The following is a 13128-nucleotide window of genomic DNA, read 5'->3' on the forward strand; positions in this document are numbered from 1 at the left end:
ATGCAGGACACTGATACAGAGAGACAGAGTTGACACCGGCAAACAACAGCGCGGAAAGAGAATCTAGAATACACAATTGTAAGCGGCCTAGGACGTGAACTAGCACACTGGCTGAAGCAACGATCTGGCGATGAGTGGATGGAAAGCCGGGGTACTTACGCTGCAGGTTAGATGAGATTCAGGTACACCGCAATCAGGAAGCCCGGGAGAACAAAAGGAACACACACACACACACACACACACACACACACACACACACACACACACACACACACACACACACACGGGGAGCTGGAGAAACACGCGGGGAAAGGGAATTAGGAGAACATCAGGAATAAATAGAAGGGACGGCCGGGACCGTGACAAGAATTTAACAGAGCAAGTGCAATACAAGTTGACAAATCAGGTTCAAGGTTGACAATACATTTTCACCTAGCAAACACATGGAATTTGTACACATTTATTGTATGTATTTTGCCAATCTCGATAATGAAAGTATTGTTGTTGACATTTAGATAGCAGTGGCACTTTATTTTCTATGCCTAATTCAGAAGATGAAACCATGCTTAGGATGTTGTTGGGAAATAAGTAGTGTGTAGTTGGAGATTTTGGTACAAGGCTTTAGAATCACTATCCTGGTTTTCTCAAGGCATCAGCTTTATTTGTGCTCAGGATTATGCACGTTACTTCATGATCTGCAGTATTGCATCTCTTGCTGTCAAGTTGCATAATCCATGGTGAGATTCCAACAGATGATCTGCTTGCCCTCAAAAAGCCACTTACACTGCCATTAGTGAATTATCGGCAGAGAAGATCACAGGGAAGCTGATGGTGGGGCACGATCAGCTGCATATATAGCTTTAACCATGCTCAAGATGGCAACTACTAACTTGCCAAGCTCACCTACTTCTGGCTTAGCCATCGATCCTCAGCAAATTGCTGAGAACAGAACCTTACATTAATGACAGCAGGGATATTGACTCCCTCCTTCACGCCCAAGGACAAAGCTGGGAACTGGGCCATGTATGCAGCTGGATGTGGGCAGGAAACATCGATATGAACATGGTCCTGGAACGTGCAGTCAGAAAATGGCCGGGAGGTAAATGGGTGAATGGAGTATGATTAAGTACCTGGCCAGAATCAAGTTTATAATTATGGCTGAGGTATGACTAGGAGAGGCACCAATTGTGCAACCTGGAGCAGAGTTAGATGTGCAATAGCTACTCCAGTTAAAAGCAATTGTATGCAACTTCCACTCTGTGTACTTTACTAAATTTAGGGCACTGGAACCTTTGATAATGCTGCAGTCACATCCCAATAATGTGTTTGATCTTTCAATGACTTCAAGAAGTGGGATGGAGAACACACCCATGTCTATCAATGGTGCTGTAGTGGAGATGGTTGGGAGTTTCAAATGACCAGGTGTACTTATCACCGACAATTTGTCTTGGCTCAGCTACATGGATGATACAGCCAAGGAAGCACATTAGTGCCTCTACTTCCTCAGAATTCTAAGGAACTTCAGCATGTCCCTGATGACCCTCACCAATTTTCACAGATTCTGTATGTAAGCCCCCCTGGCAAGCCTTAGGGTCGCTCAACTTGCTGTCGTCTCGGGAAACAGCCCTCGGCCCCACCAAACTGGGTAATTAAGTTTGCGTGGATGCTGTGTGATGTAACCCACCCTGCCAAATAACAGACAATACACCATATATGATAAAATGAATGACAGTTTATAGAGATTACTGGAACTATATAATGAATAGACATAAAATATAAAAGGAAAATGAAAGGCACCACACTTATCAAAGTTCAATCTCTTCGTGCACAAACAGTTGGAGCTCTAGTAACGATCCTCTCTTCACCATTCGTTCCCCTCTGACCACTTCGACGTGCCGCCTGGGACCAACCACGGTGGTCGACCAGGCGCTCCACACGAGTCTGTCGCCGTCTCCTCTCCTCACCGAAGACCCCGGACCTTGGACTCCTGCTCGGGTCCGACCCCGTTAGCCAGCTCACAGCACATTGTCCATCCTCTCTCTGTCCATGGCGCCTTCTCCCCAAAAACCCACGCATCATAATAACTTACAGACACACTAGAAAGAATAACATGGATGCCCATTGGTTCATTTGTTCTCTTATCAACATGATAACCCAAACAAGCTGTGAGCGAGAGAACTTTCTCAGCAGTTAACATAACAAAGAAGCCATTTTAATTATAACACAACAAAGAAGCCATTTTAATTAGCCTACGCAGTAACATAAAAGAAGAAACCCCTTACATATAAAACATACTATCTGGATGCTCTGAGTTAGCAAGAATCTATGAACCCCCACCTTAAATACACCTGATGACGTGGCCTCCACAGCCAATTATGGCAACAAATTCCACAGATTCACCACCCCCTGGCTATAGAAATCTCTCCTAATCTTCATTCTAAATGGACGTCCCTCTATTCTGAGTGTATACCCTCTGCTCTGAGACTCACGCACTATGGGAGGCTACTTTTGAGATCGTTTTTGATATTGTTGGCTAGCTTACCTTTGTAGCTCATTTTTTAGCTCCTTATGGCTATTTTAGTTGTCTTCTGTTGATTTCTGAAAGCTTCCCACTCCTCAAGTTTCCCACTAATTTTCCTTCTATTATATGCCCTGTGTTTTGCTCTTATGTCGGCCTTGACTTCTCTTGTCAGCCACTTGCCTTGAGAATATTTCTTCTTTGGGATGTATCTGTCCTGTATCTTCCAAATTGCTCCCAGAGGCTCTAACCATTGTTGCTCTGCCGTCATCCCTGCTAATGTTTCCTTCCGATCAGCTTTGGCCAGCACCCCTCTCATGCCTCTGTAATTCCCTTTACTCCACTGTAATACTGATACATCTGACTTTAGCTTCTCCCTCTCAAATTGCAGGGTGAATTCTATCATATTATGATCACTGTCTCATAACGGTTCCTTTACTTTAAGCTTCCTCATCAAATCTGGTTCATTACACAACACCCATTCCAGAATAGCCTTTCCCCAGTGGGCTCAACCACCACCTTCTTTAAAAGGGCCATCTTGTCCGCAATCTACAAATCCTCTCTTGCAATCCAGCATCAACTTGATTTTCCCAATCTATCTGCATATTGAAATCTGACTATTGTCACATTGCCCTTTGAGATGCCTTGTTTATCTCCCGTTGTAATTTGTTTTCTTAGTGATTTCCAATTTTCAATTCATCCTATCTTCCTGCAAATTGTCTACATCCATTCATTCCCTGCCTGTTCACGTGGCTGCATAAGTGGTTCTAAAATGTTCATATCCTATCTACTTCCAACAACCAGTGTTTCAGCACATTCTAGGCATCCACCACTCTCTGTATAAAGAACTTGACTTGTACATTTTCTTTAAACTTTCCTACTTTCACCTTAAATCTACGTATGTCCTCCAATATTTGACATTTCCACCTGGGGAAAAACTCTGATTAGTTACCCGATCTTTACCTCTCATAATTTTATATACTCTTTATCATGTCGCCCGTCAGCCACCAACACATCGAATACACTCCAATCCATACAGCATCCTGGCGAATCTCTTATACATTCTCGGTCCAAAGTCCTTCCATTCTTCCTGCAGTGCAGAAACCAGAATGGGACAAAATACTCCAAATGTGGCCTAGCCAAAGTTTTGTGTAGCTACAACATGATTTGCCAACTTTAACTCAATACCCTGACCAATGAAGGCAAGCATAACCTACACCTATTTTACTACCCTAATCTCTTGTACTATCACTTTCTATGGATATGCTTTGTAGTTCTTCTTGTAAACTGGAGATTGGAAATTGCAGGCCTATACTAACTTGAAACAGGTGAGAGACTGTTTCATCCAGGACGCTCACTGCCCATAGATGAAGGTTACTTTCCTCATTCAATTTGGACTGTTTCCCATGGGATTGTTCTGATTCTTTGTGTCTCTCACTATACCTTTCAACTGGGCAGCATTTACGATGCTCAGAACCCTTGAGAGAAAGGAGAATATTCACACGATTAAAATTTTTTTTATCAGATTCCAATGGCACTGTAGTGCAGTTGTTAGCACAATGCTTTACAGTGTAGACAACTGAGGTTCAATTCCCGCCACTGCCTGTAAGGAGTTTGTATGTTCTCACTGTGACCGCGTGGGTTTCCTCCGGGTGCTCCAGTTTCCTTCCACAGTCCAAAGACATACAGGTCGGTAGGTTAATTGGTCATTGTAAATTGTCCCCTGATTAGGCTAGCGTTAAAAATTGGGCAATATGGCTCGAAGGGCCTGTTCCGCGCTGTATCTCAATAAGTCGATAAATATGTTCTCTAAGACAATGTAAAAGTAATTTCTTTGGTGAAGGAGGAGCTAGCTGGCTGCTATGCTTGGACTTGTGTGATAGCTTTAAACATATTTTATGTTTCTTTCAGTAACCTTCCTCTAACTTACAAATTATTTCAAAGTTCTTGAATTTCTGACAAAGGTATGATGGTTTCTCTTTTCAGTACTTGAATAATGTGCTTAAGCAAAGAAAGAGTCCAGATTGGCAGATTCAAAAATTTCAGTTTATTCAGTGTTACAGAAATGCCACAAAAGATAAATCCCCAACATAAAATGAGTCAAAATCACAAATCAGAGCACCACATCTAAAACTTTGATTAATTTCCTATTTTCAAAGGCCCAAGAAGTAAAGGATGAACTTTCCACTTTTCCCACAAACCCAAGTTACAGACTAACTTGACGTTTGCTGTGTATTGGTTAATTTCATGTTGCTTAACTATGTAAAATTGAGTAGAATTCCAAGATCAGGCAGAAAGTTAATCTAAACAAGTTAACCACTTCACTGAACAGACTGTGTGAATGAAGTATAAAAACTGGCAAGAGAGTCACCAGAGACATAACTGACAGTAGTTTATAACTGATTGATTGAAGATCCACTTCTGCTTGAAGAGGTCTGCTGCACTGAGCTCAGAATTACTGCTCTTTTTCCACCAGTTTCCATCTCACTGCCCCCTTTGAGGTAGCCAGACATACCACTACTTGCGCTGCTGAAATCCCCAAAACTTCCTGTAAAAGGGAGAGGAAAGGAAAAAGACACTTTAGAATATGCATCCTGAAATTGAGAAAACAATTGCAATGACATCAAGCAGGTCACAATCTTAACAGAGTAAAACAGCCCCAAGTGCTTCACGTAACTTTTAGTAAGCAAATGCTTGACTCTAAGATTTTATGTATACAGATATATCAAAGCATTTTGAAATCATAAATTTTAAAGGAGAGAGAAAAAAGGTGGAAATGAAATTTCGAGAAAGAAATCACTGAAATGTAGGAACTACTTATCCATGAGTGCCATTCCATCAGTCATGGCTCAGGGTGTGCAGAGTAGTTTACAGAGACAGGGAAGATCTTTGCTATGGAAAGATTTGAAGACTCAGATCTTAAAACTGAGGTATACCAGTTTAGGAGCCAATATAAGTCAGTGAGCACAAAAGATGATGGGGGGTAGAATAATTTATAAAATGGACGACATACATTCAGTGGCCTCTTTATTAGGCACACCTTGTACACCTGCTGGCTAATGCAAATATCTAATCAGTCAATTATGTGGCAGCAACTCAGTGCATAAAGGCATGCAGACATGTTCAAGAGGTTCAGTTGTTCAGATCAAACATCAGATGGGGGAAGAAATGTAATCGAAGTGACGTTGACCCAATTGATTGTTGCTGTCAGACGGGATAATTTGAGTCTCTCAAGAACTGCTGGTCTCCTGGGATTTTCGTGCACAACAGTCTCTAGAGTTTACGGAGAATGGTACACAAAACAAGGACAATCAGTGAGTGGAAGTTCTGTGAGTGAAAAAGCCTTGTTAATGAAAGAAGTCAGAGGAGAAAGGCCAGACTGGTTCAAGCTGACAGGAAGACGACAGTAACTCAAATTACTACGTGTCACAACAGTGGTGTGCAGAAGAGCATCTGAAAGGCACATAATGGTTAAACCTTGAAGTGGATGTGCTACAGCAACAGAAGACCATGAGCAGGTACCTAATAAGAGTGGCCACTAAGACTACGGTAGCTTTGATTGAAAATAAACTTATTGCAAGAATTGTTAAAGACTTCCACGTGTTTCTAAAATGACTTCTACCATGACCTGTAGTTTCTCCTCTACCATAATCAATGGAGTTTTTGGCTGTAGTTCATCTATTTCCTGCATTTCTGCTCTCCATCCCTCACCTCTCAGACAGAGCAAGGACAGAGATCCTCTAGTCATTATCTTCCACCTCACCAGTTCAGCGTTTAACAGCTCATCCTTTACAATTTGCACCAGCTTCCACAATATTCCACAACTGGATACGTCCATACCTTCCCTGCCTTTCATCATGTAAACGAGACTGTTCCCTGGGCAACTGTCTTCTATCCCAATGTCACTGCGTGTTTTGTGAAATTACAGGAGATGCTACACCTGTCCGTTCATCTCTTTCCTTCCCAGTGTCTGGGGATGCAAACAGTCCTTCAAGTTGGAGCAGCAATTCACTTGCACTTCTTTCAATCTAGTGTCTTGCACTCAGTGTTCACAGTGTGGTTTCCTCCACCAGCTGCAGACGGAGTGACAACATTGCAGAGCACCAGGAGTGACCAAAGCTCCCTTTTGTTGCCTATTTAACTCTCCATCCAGCTCCCACTCTGACCTCTGTCTGTGGCTTCAATTTCTAATATTCAATTTATAATATGCTGATATAAGGAGGACCAACATGCGCTTTGCAACTCATTTTCTGTTTGGGCCATGTTGCTGCCTTCTCCACTTGAAATTGAGTACGGCGACATAAGGGAACTTAATTCCTCTATTTGCACACCGATTTACCTCACTTTAAAAGTAGGCCTGGCCGACTGGACACGTCAGACAGCCTGACATTTCACACCTTGTCAAGTTCCTCTGTTTGTATTCTCACTCTCTAACTGCCTCGATTAACCCGTCGACTGGGTGACGCCAACAACTTATCTAAATAGCAATCTTGGCTTCCCCCTATCTGAGATACTCCCTTGGTCCTATTGACCTGTCCCCCACCTTCCTGGCAACTTAAAACTCTTACTTTCTTTCTTTCTCAGTTGTGATGAGCGACTTTTGACATGAAACATTGACTCTATTTCTCTTCCCTTGGATGCTACCTGGCCTGCTGCGTATTTCCAGTGTAATTTTTAAATTTCATATTTGTAGCATCTGCATTTTTTCACAGTATCAGAGGAGCCCGATGCTCGGTTTTGGATGCTATCACTGAGATCATGATCATAGGTGAGAAATAGGCCTTTGCAGACTTTGGATTATAGGAAATAAGCTGCCTACCAAATGAGAACAGGGAAGGACTATTCAAAGGTGAAGCATTGTTCAAGTTCAAGGTTATTGTCATTCACTCGTGCACATGTATACCGCCAAACCAAACAATATTCCTCCAGACCAAAGTGCACAACATGGTATATACAACTCGCTCAGAACACATAAAGTAATATAGCCACAAATAAATTAACAAATAATAAGGGTGCATTGACAACACAAGTTAAAAAGTAAACAGTATAACGCTGCTGGTGCTTCATGTGTGATGAGACCTGAGAGGAGGCAGGGAATTCATTCGTCTTATGGCCTGGGCTAAGAAGCTGTTTCCTATCATTGGACAATGGTTAAACAAGCAATGGCATCTTTTGTTGCAAACAGGTAAAGAAAGGACAAAGAGGCATTGCTGACCATGGTCACAATCGTATGGGGTGTCAGGGTGTCATTCAAACCCCAATTTAGGACGCAACGGGACATTTGAGGACTGAAGGCAACAGAAAGATGTCAAAGAGGGTGTTGATTTATAAGAAGGAAATGTTAAATGTGAGCCTTTTTTGGGAAGAGTAATTTTAGAGCATGTGAAAGGGAGAAGAGAGCAACAAAGGACAGTGAACCATTGATGATATCAATTCAGGAAAATCATTTGGAAAACATTCATAAGAAATACAATCACAGAAATGAGTACCACTGCTCTGAAAATGTACAACAGAATGATTTGTAAACAGAACAATGAGGTATCAAGACTTGGAGAAGAACGAAGAATATTTCCAGAATATTCCATTTTTCATTTTGCGGTTTGTGTTTTGGTCAGTAGTTAAAATTTCAAGCAAGGATTATACGTTCTCTTACCTTGCTGTGAAACTTGTTGGACGCTGAGGGTTTTGACGCCTTCTACCATCCTGTTGATAAAGGAAACACTTGTGTAACAACAGCCATTTCTAGGATGTTCAGAAATATATCTTTTTCAAGTTACCAAGGGTTTCCTTCTGAAAGCAGCAATGAGCTGCATGGGTGAAGTTGACGGGCACATTGACTCTGTCGAGCCTTGCCCGAGACACTGATTCTGTAAGTTCGAGTGCTGCCGGTGAGCAGCAGTAGCCTCGTCAGTGTGCGCAGGGAGCTATTTGTCAGCCTGCTTATGTTGTACAGTGCTTCATCCACTGCAGCATCAGGGGAGAGTTCACCTAGTGGTGACTGAATCACTGACTAGATGTTCATTCGGAGACTGAGTCGGATGTATTTCTGGGGTCAGATGAAAACCAGCCTTTAAACAAAAGTAAGTGCCACTCCCTGGACCAAATGCCCCATTAAAGACAAAGACTCTAGTAATGAAGAGTGCAATAAAGAGCCCGTACAGATTGTAATCTGCAAGTACGCAGGACTGTGGCATAAACCCAGTGTGATATCTGGAACTTGGAAAAGACCAAAGCCCTACCTGATTTCCTCTTGCGCCAGTAGTTTACTGTAGGTGTTAATTTCGATATCCAGAGCCAACTTGACATTTATCAGCTCGTCGATTTCACGAGTTTGCTTGGCAATCTCCTGTTTTGCTTTCCTGATGGCTTCTTGCAGATCAACGATATTTTGTTTACTGTCTTTGAGAGACATCTCGCCACGTTCCTCGGCTTCAGCGATCGCAGCCTCCAGTTTCAAACGCTGAGACACACAGAGGTGAGTGTGGACATTTTTGCAGATTATAACATGAAGCCTTGCCAACATCCCCACCCTGCTATCGGAAAGAGCCATACTGAGAGTAGAGTATTGCAGATTGGCTTAGGAGTAATCGAGTTCACAAGGGTTACAGTGGAAGGAACCAGCCAGGTTGTTACTACTGAAAGTTCCCCAGTGTATGATTTAGCTCAGATTGACCTGTGTTTCAGCTGTCTCTTGGTCATTTGCTTTGGGCTGGGAAGAGAAAAGTGCAGATGCAAGAGACGGCAGATGCTGCAGTCTGGAGTAAGAAAATAGCAGAACTACTGCAGAAGATCAGCGGGTGAAGTAGCATCTGTGAAGGCATAAAGAATTATTGACCATTTGGGTCGGGTCGCTGCATTAGGACTCGGGACTTGAGAGGAAAGACAGCTTGCTACCGTCGTTAGGCCGCAACCAAGATCTCTTGTTTGCTTTCACTTCCTGACTTACCTGCTGCTTTAGATACTCGATGTCCCCAGTCAGCTTACGGATGCGACTCTGCAGATCATTACACTCCGATTTGATCACTCGCACTTCTTCCGCATGACCTCCAGGCATTGTGCTGAGTTCCACCATCTGCAAGGAGACACTGGTAGACGTTAGTAAGGGTTTCTCCTCCCAGCACAGAGGTCAGAGCTATCAATGCACTTCTACGTGGGGCTGGAGCTGGAGCTCACCTTCGCCTTTTTCCAGTTCTCAGCATCATCACGGCTTTTATCTGCCATACTTTGGTATTGGGCCTTGACTTCACTGATGATCTGGTCTATGTTCAGGTTGCGGCTAGTGTCCACCTGCACGCTGACAGCAGTGTTCTGAATCTGTGACTCCAGCTCACGGATTTCCTAAAGATGGGCAGAGCAAAACTAATGTAAGGAGACTGAATTGAACAGCAAAAGGACCAGAAGGCTCTTGCACCATGTAGCATATTTACCTCTTGGAAGATTGTCTTCAGGAATTCAATTTCATCAGTCAGGCTTTCTAGTTTTGCTTCCAATTCCACCTTGTTCATGTAGGATTCATCAACATCCTGGAGAGAGTAGGGCACAAGGTTTGTAAATCTATTGAAGACCACTGATATGGTCCTACAGAGAGCTAGAAAGTAGTGCTCACCTTCTTCACCATGACAAACTCGTTTTCCATTTCAGTTCTCCTGTTAATTTCATCTTCGTATCTGAAATGAACCACTGACGTTACTGGCAAACCCTTGGAAATCAACATTTCTGTCCCATTTCTTCGACAGGGCCATGCTGGTTGTCGGAACTCCTTGCTCCCTGGTGCTTAGCCAGGGTTTCCTCACACTTCTATTTATCCCCGTGTGTGCACCGCTCTTCCTGACATTTGATTCCGCAAGACACAGCATCCCGCTACGCCAGACAGGTCGACCGTGCCGCGCCTCGACGGAATGAAACAACATACGCTGCCGTCCCTGAACTGACGACTATTTCGGTGACTCCCTGAGCTCTGAGTGACACCTCTCTATCCAGACCTCAGTCTTAACGGAGCTCTCCCCGACGAGCACTTGCCCGACCCAGCTTCCAGACCTCCACTAGCTGCTGTTAGGTTACCAAGAAACCCAGTGGAAAATAGCTGATTGTAACCGGGAATTGTTCGAACGTTTACCCCGCCCACGATTTGCCCGATTCCGCTCTTTTTTTTCTCTGAACCAGTGAACAGATACGGGACGAGTTACAGATACAGACGAGTTGGGAAATCCTGGTGGGAGACAGTACACTTACTTGCCCTTAAAGTCCTCAACTAGACCTTGCATCTGCACAAGGTCCGATTCGAACTTCAGCTTCTCCTGCCCAAGAGTTTCCAGTTGCCTCTTGAGGTTGTCAATGTAAGTTTGGAACATGTTATCGATGTTGGAGGTGTACGTCCCCTGCCTCTTCAGGAGCTCCAGTTTGACCTTCAGCTGAGCATTTTGCTGTTCGAGAAGGCGAACCTGCGGGTAAGGAATGAACACACGCTTAGATTTTTGCATTGAGCTGGCGAGGAAGTGAAAAGAGACATTTGCACAGTGCTGCCAAGACAGGCGCAGACAGAGCTGGATACGGTACGGTACCTGGTTTATGAAACTTGCGAACTGGTTGTTGAGCGTAGTGAGCTCCCTCGTTTCCTGCATACGAACTTGCTGCAGACTGGTGTCATTTTGTGGTAGCGGGGCGCTTAGATCAAGGGCCGGCATCATCGAACTGGAACTGAAATTTGAACTTGAACCGTAACCTGAAGCGTAACTTGAACCGCTTGAACCAAGCCTGAACGATGAGCCAGAAAGTATACGTCTTGCCCCTCCGATACTTGGTCCAATTCCGGCTCCAGACACACTCATCGCCTTTCTGCTACTAATTCTTCGCGACGACCCCATGGCGCCGCCAAGACTAGACCGCATCGATGGGCTGCCTGAAAACTGCGTGGTCTGTCTAAAGGACCTTTTGGTGTAAGAGCCGCTCATGGTGAAATTAGAGTTTTGTTCTCTGGTTCCGAGTTTGCTGGAGCGATCAGTCCCGATCTGAACTGCTGGCGCAGGTGAGAGCGGCTTTGAGCTGCTTTTATGAGCAGTGCGGATCTGGGCTTGGTCAGGGTGTCAGCTGACAGAAATGGGCATGGTAACATCGAGATAGAGGAGGAGCTAGGCACACCCTCTCCCATGGGTTCCAACCTGTCCGCTTGTGCATGGTAACCGCTCTCGGGGCCTCGGGCCAAACTGGCGTCAGCAAGAATGAGTGAGTCCGGGAAACAAGAAGAGCTCCCTCCTGGAGCTCAAGCTACGCCGATCAAGAGCGGAGAAACGACCATTAGGTGTCAGTTTGACTGCCCAACCCACCTGACCCACGGTGGTTGAGATACATTGTACAGATAGGTGGTAGATTCAGAGTATCTCCATCACTGCAAGGCATGCTGGGACATTTTGAAAGCAGCTCCCGGTTCCCGGTCATTTTACTTGCCCTCCGAATTCCCATACCGACCTGGCTGCCCTGGACGTCCTGGATTGCAAGGATCATGCTAGAGGAACAGCACCTCATATTCCCTTTGCCCCTCCACCTATCTTTGCATTGTCTGTAAAATTTGCAATAAAGTCATCAATTCCTTCAACAAATGATTGACTTATAATATAAAAAGAATTGGTCCCAACATAGACCCCTGTAAAACACCACTGGTCACTGGCATCCAACAAGAACGGGCTCCCTTTATTCCCACTCTTTGCCTCCTGCCAATCAGCCACAGCTTTACCCATGCTAGAATCTTCCCTGTAATACCATGTACACGTAGCTTGTTAAGCAGCCTCATGTGTGGCACCTTGTCAAAGCCCTTCTGGAATTCCAAGTGTACAAGATTAACCAATTCTCCATTATCTATCCTGTTTGTTATTACTTCAAAGAATTCCAACAGATTTGTCAGGCAAGATTTTCCCTTGAGCAAACCATGCTGAGTACAGCCTATTTTATCTTATGCCTCCAAGTATCCTGACAGCTCATCCTTAATAATCGACTCCAACACCTTCCCAGCCAATGAGGTCAGACTAACTGGCCTATATTTTCCTTTCTTCTACCTCTCTCCCTCCTTGGAGAGTGGAGTGACATTTACAATTTCCCAGTCTTCTGAAACCATTCCAGAATCTAGTGATTCTTGAAAGATAACTACTAATGCTTCCACGATCTCTTCAGCCATCTCTTTCAGAACTCTGGTGTGTACACCATCTGGTCCAGGTGACTTATCTACCTTCAGACCTTTCAGCTTCCTGAGAACCTTCTCTCTAGTTATGGTAACTTCACACATTTCATGCTCCCTGACACCTGGAACTTCCGCCATACTGCCCTCCCCACCTCCCTTATTCGGTTCCATCTTTCACCTTCATCTCCTATCAGATCCCACCATCTGCAACCCTCTGTCACGTCCACATGTCTCCTCCCAGTCTCTGTCACTATAGGGTCACAATTCTACAGTATCATGGCTGCCTGGTCTTGGCCTCAGCTCCACTTTCTCATCCCCTTCCCATCCCATATGTTTGACCGAGTCAGTGGATGCTGGAGCTGGTCTGCACTTCACATTCATCTCTTGCGCAGTGTCTACGTACCACGCAGCTCACTAGTCCTGGCAGTCTCCCTTTTGT

At 44.3% G+C, this 13128-nt stretch overlaps 1 protein-coding gene across 1 annotated transcript; it reads right to left on the reverse strand.

Moving 5' to 3' along the window:
* Positions 1 to 4549: 4549 nt before the first annotated feature.
* LOC140191625 (keratin, type II cytoskeletal 8-like) lies at positions 4550 to 11593 on the reverse strand. Its single transcript, XM_072249193.1, has 9 exons — positions 11080 to 11593; positions 10751 to 10959; positions 10125 to 10185; positions 9946 to 10041; positions 9692 to 9856; positions 9465 to 9590; positions 8758 to 8978; positions 8172 to 8221; positions 4550 to 5066 (listed from the first exon to the last, which is right to left on the reverse strand). Exons 1-9 carry the CDS (start codon positions 11467 to 11469, stop codon positions 4912 to 4914), a joined length of 1473 nt encoding a protein of 490 aa, XP_072105294.1. The 5' UTR covers positions 11470 to 11593; the 3' UTR covers positions 4550 to 4911.
* Positions 11594 to 13128: the final 1535 nt, after the last annotated feature.

This window comes from Mobula birostris, chromosome X (assembly GCF_030028105.1).
Source record: "Mobula birostris isolate sMobBir1 chromosome X, sMobBir1.hap1, whole genome shotgun sequence".
NCBI classification, from domain to species: Eukaryota; Metazoa; Chordata; class Chondrichthyes; order Myliobatiformes; family Myliobatidae; genus Mobula; species Mobula birostris.

Excerpts from the sequence above, each read along its gene's own strand:
- LOC140191625 (XM_072249193.1), bottom strand. The coding sequence starts at position 11,469 with ATGAGCGGCTCTTACACCAAAAGGTCCTTTAGACAGACCACGCAGTTT. Across the intron at positions 10,042-10,124 it reads AGTTTGTCATGGTGAAGAAG|GATGTTGATGAATCCTACAT; the intron begins GTGAGCACTACT and ends TACTCTCTCCAG. Across the intron at positions 8,979-9,464 it reads TCGAGTATCTAAAGCAGCAG|CGTTTGAAACTGGAGGCTGC; the intron begins GTAAGTCAGGAA and ends TGTGTGTCTCAG.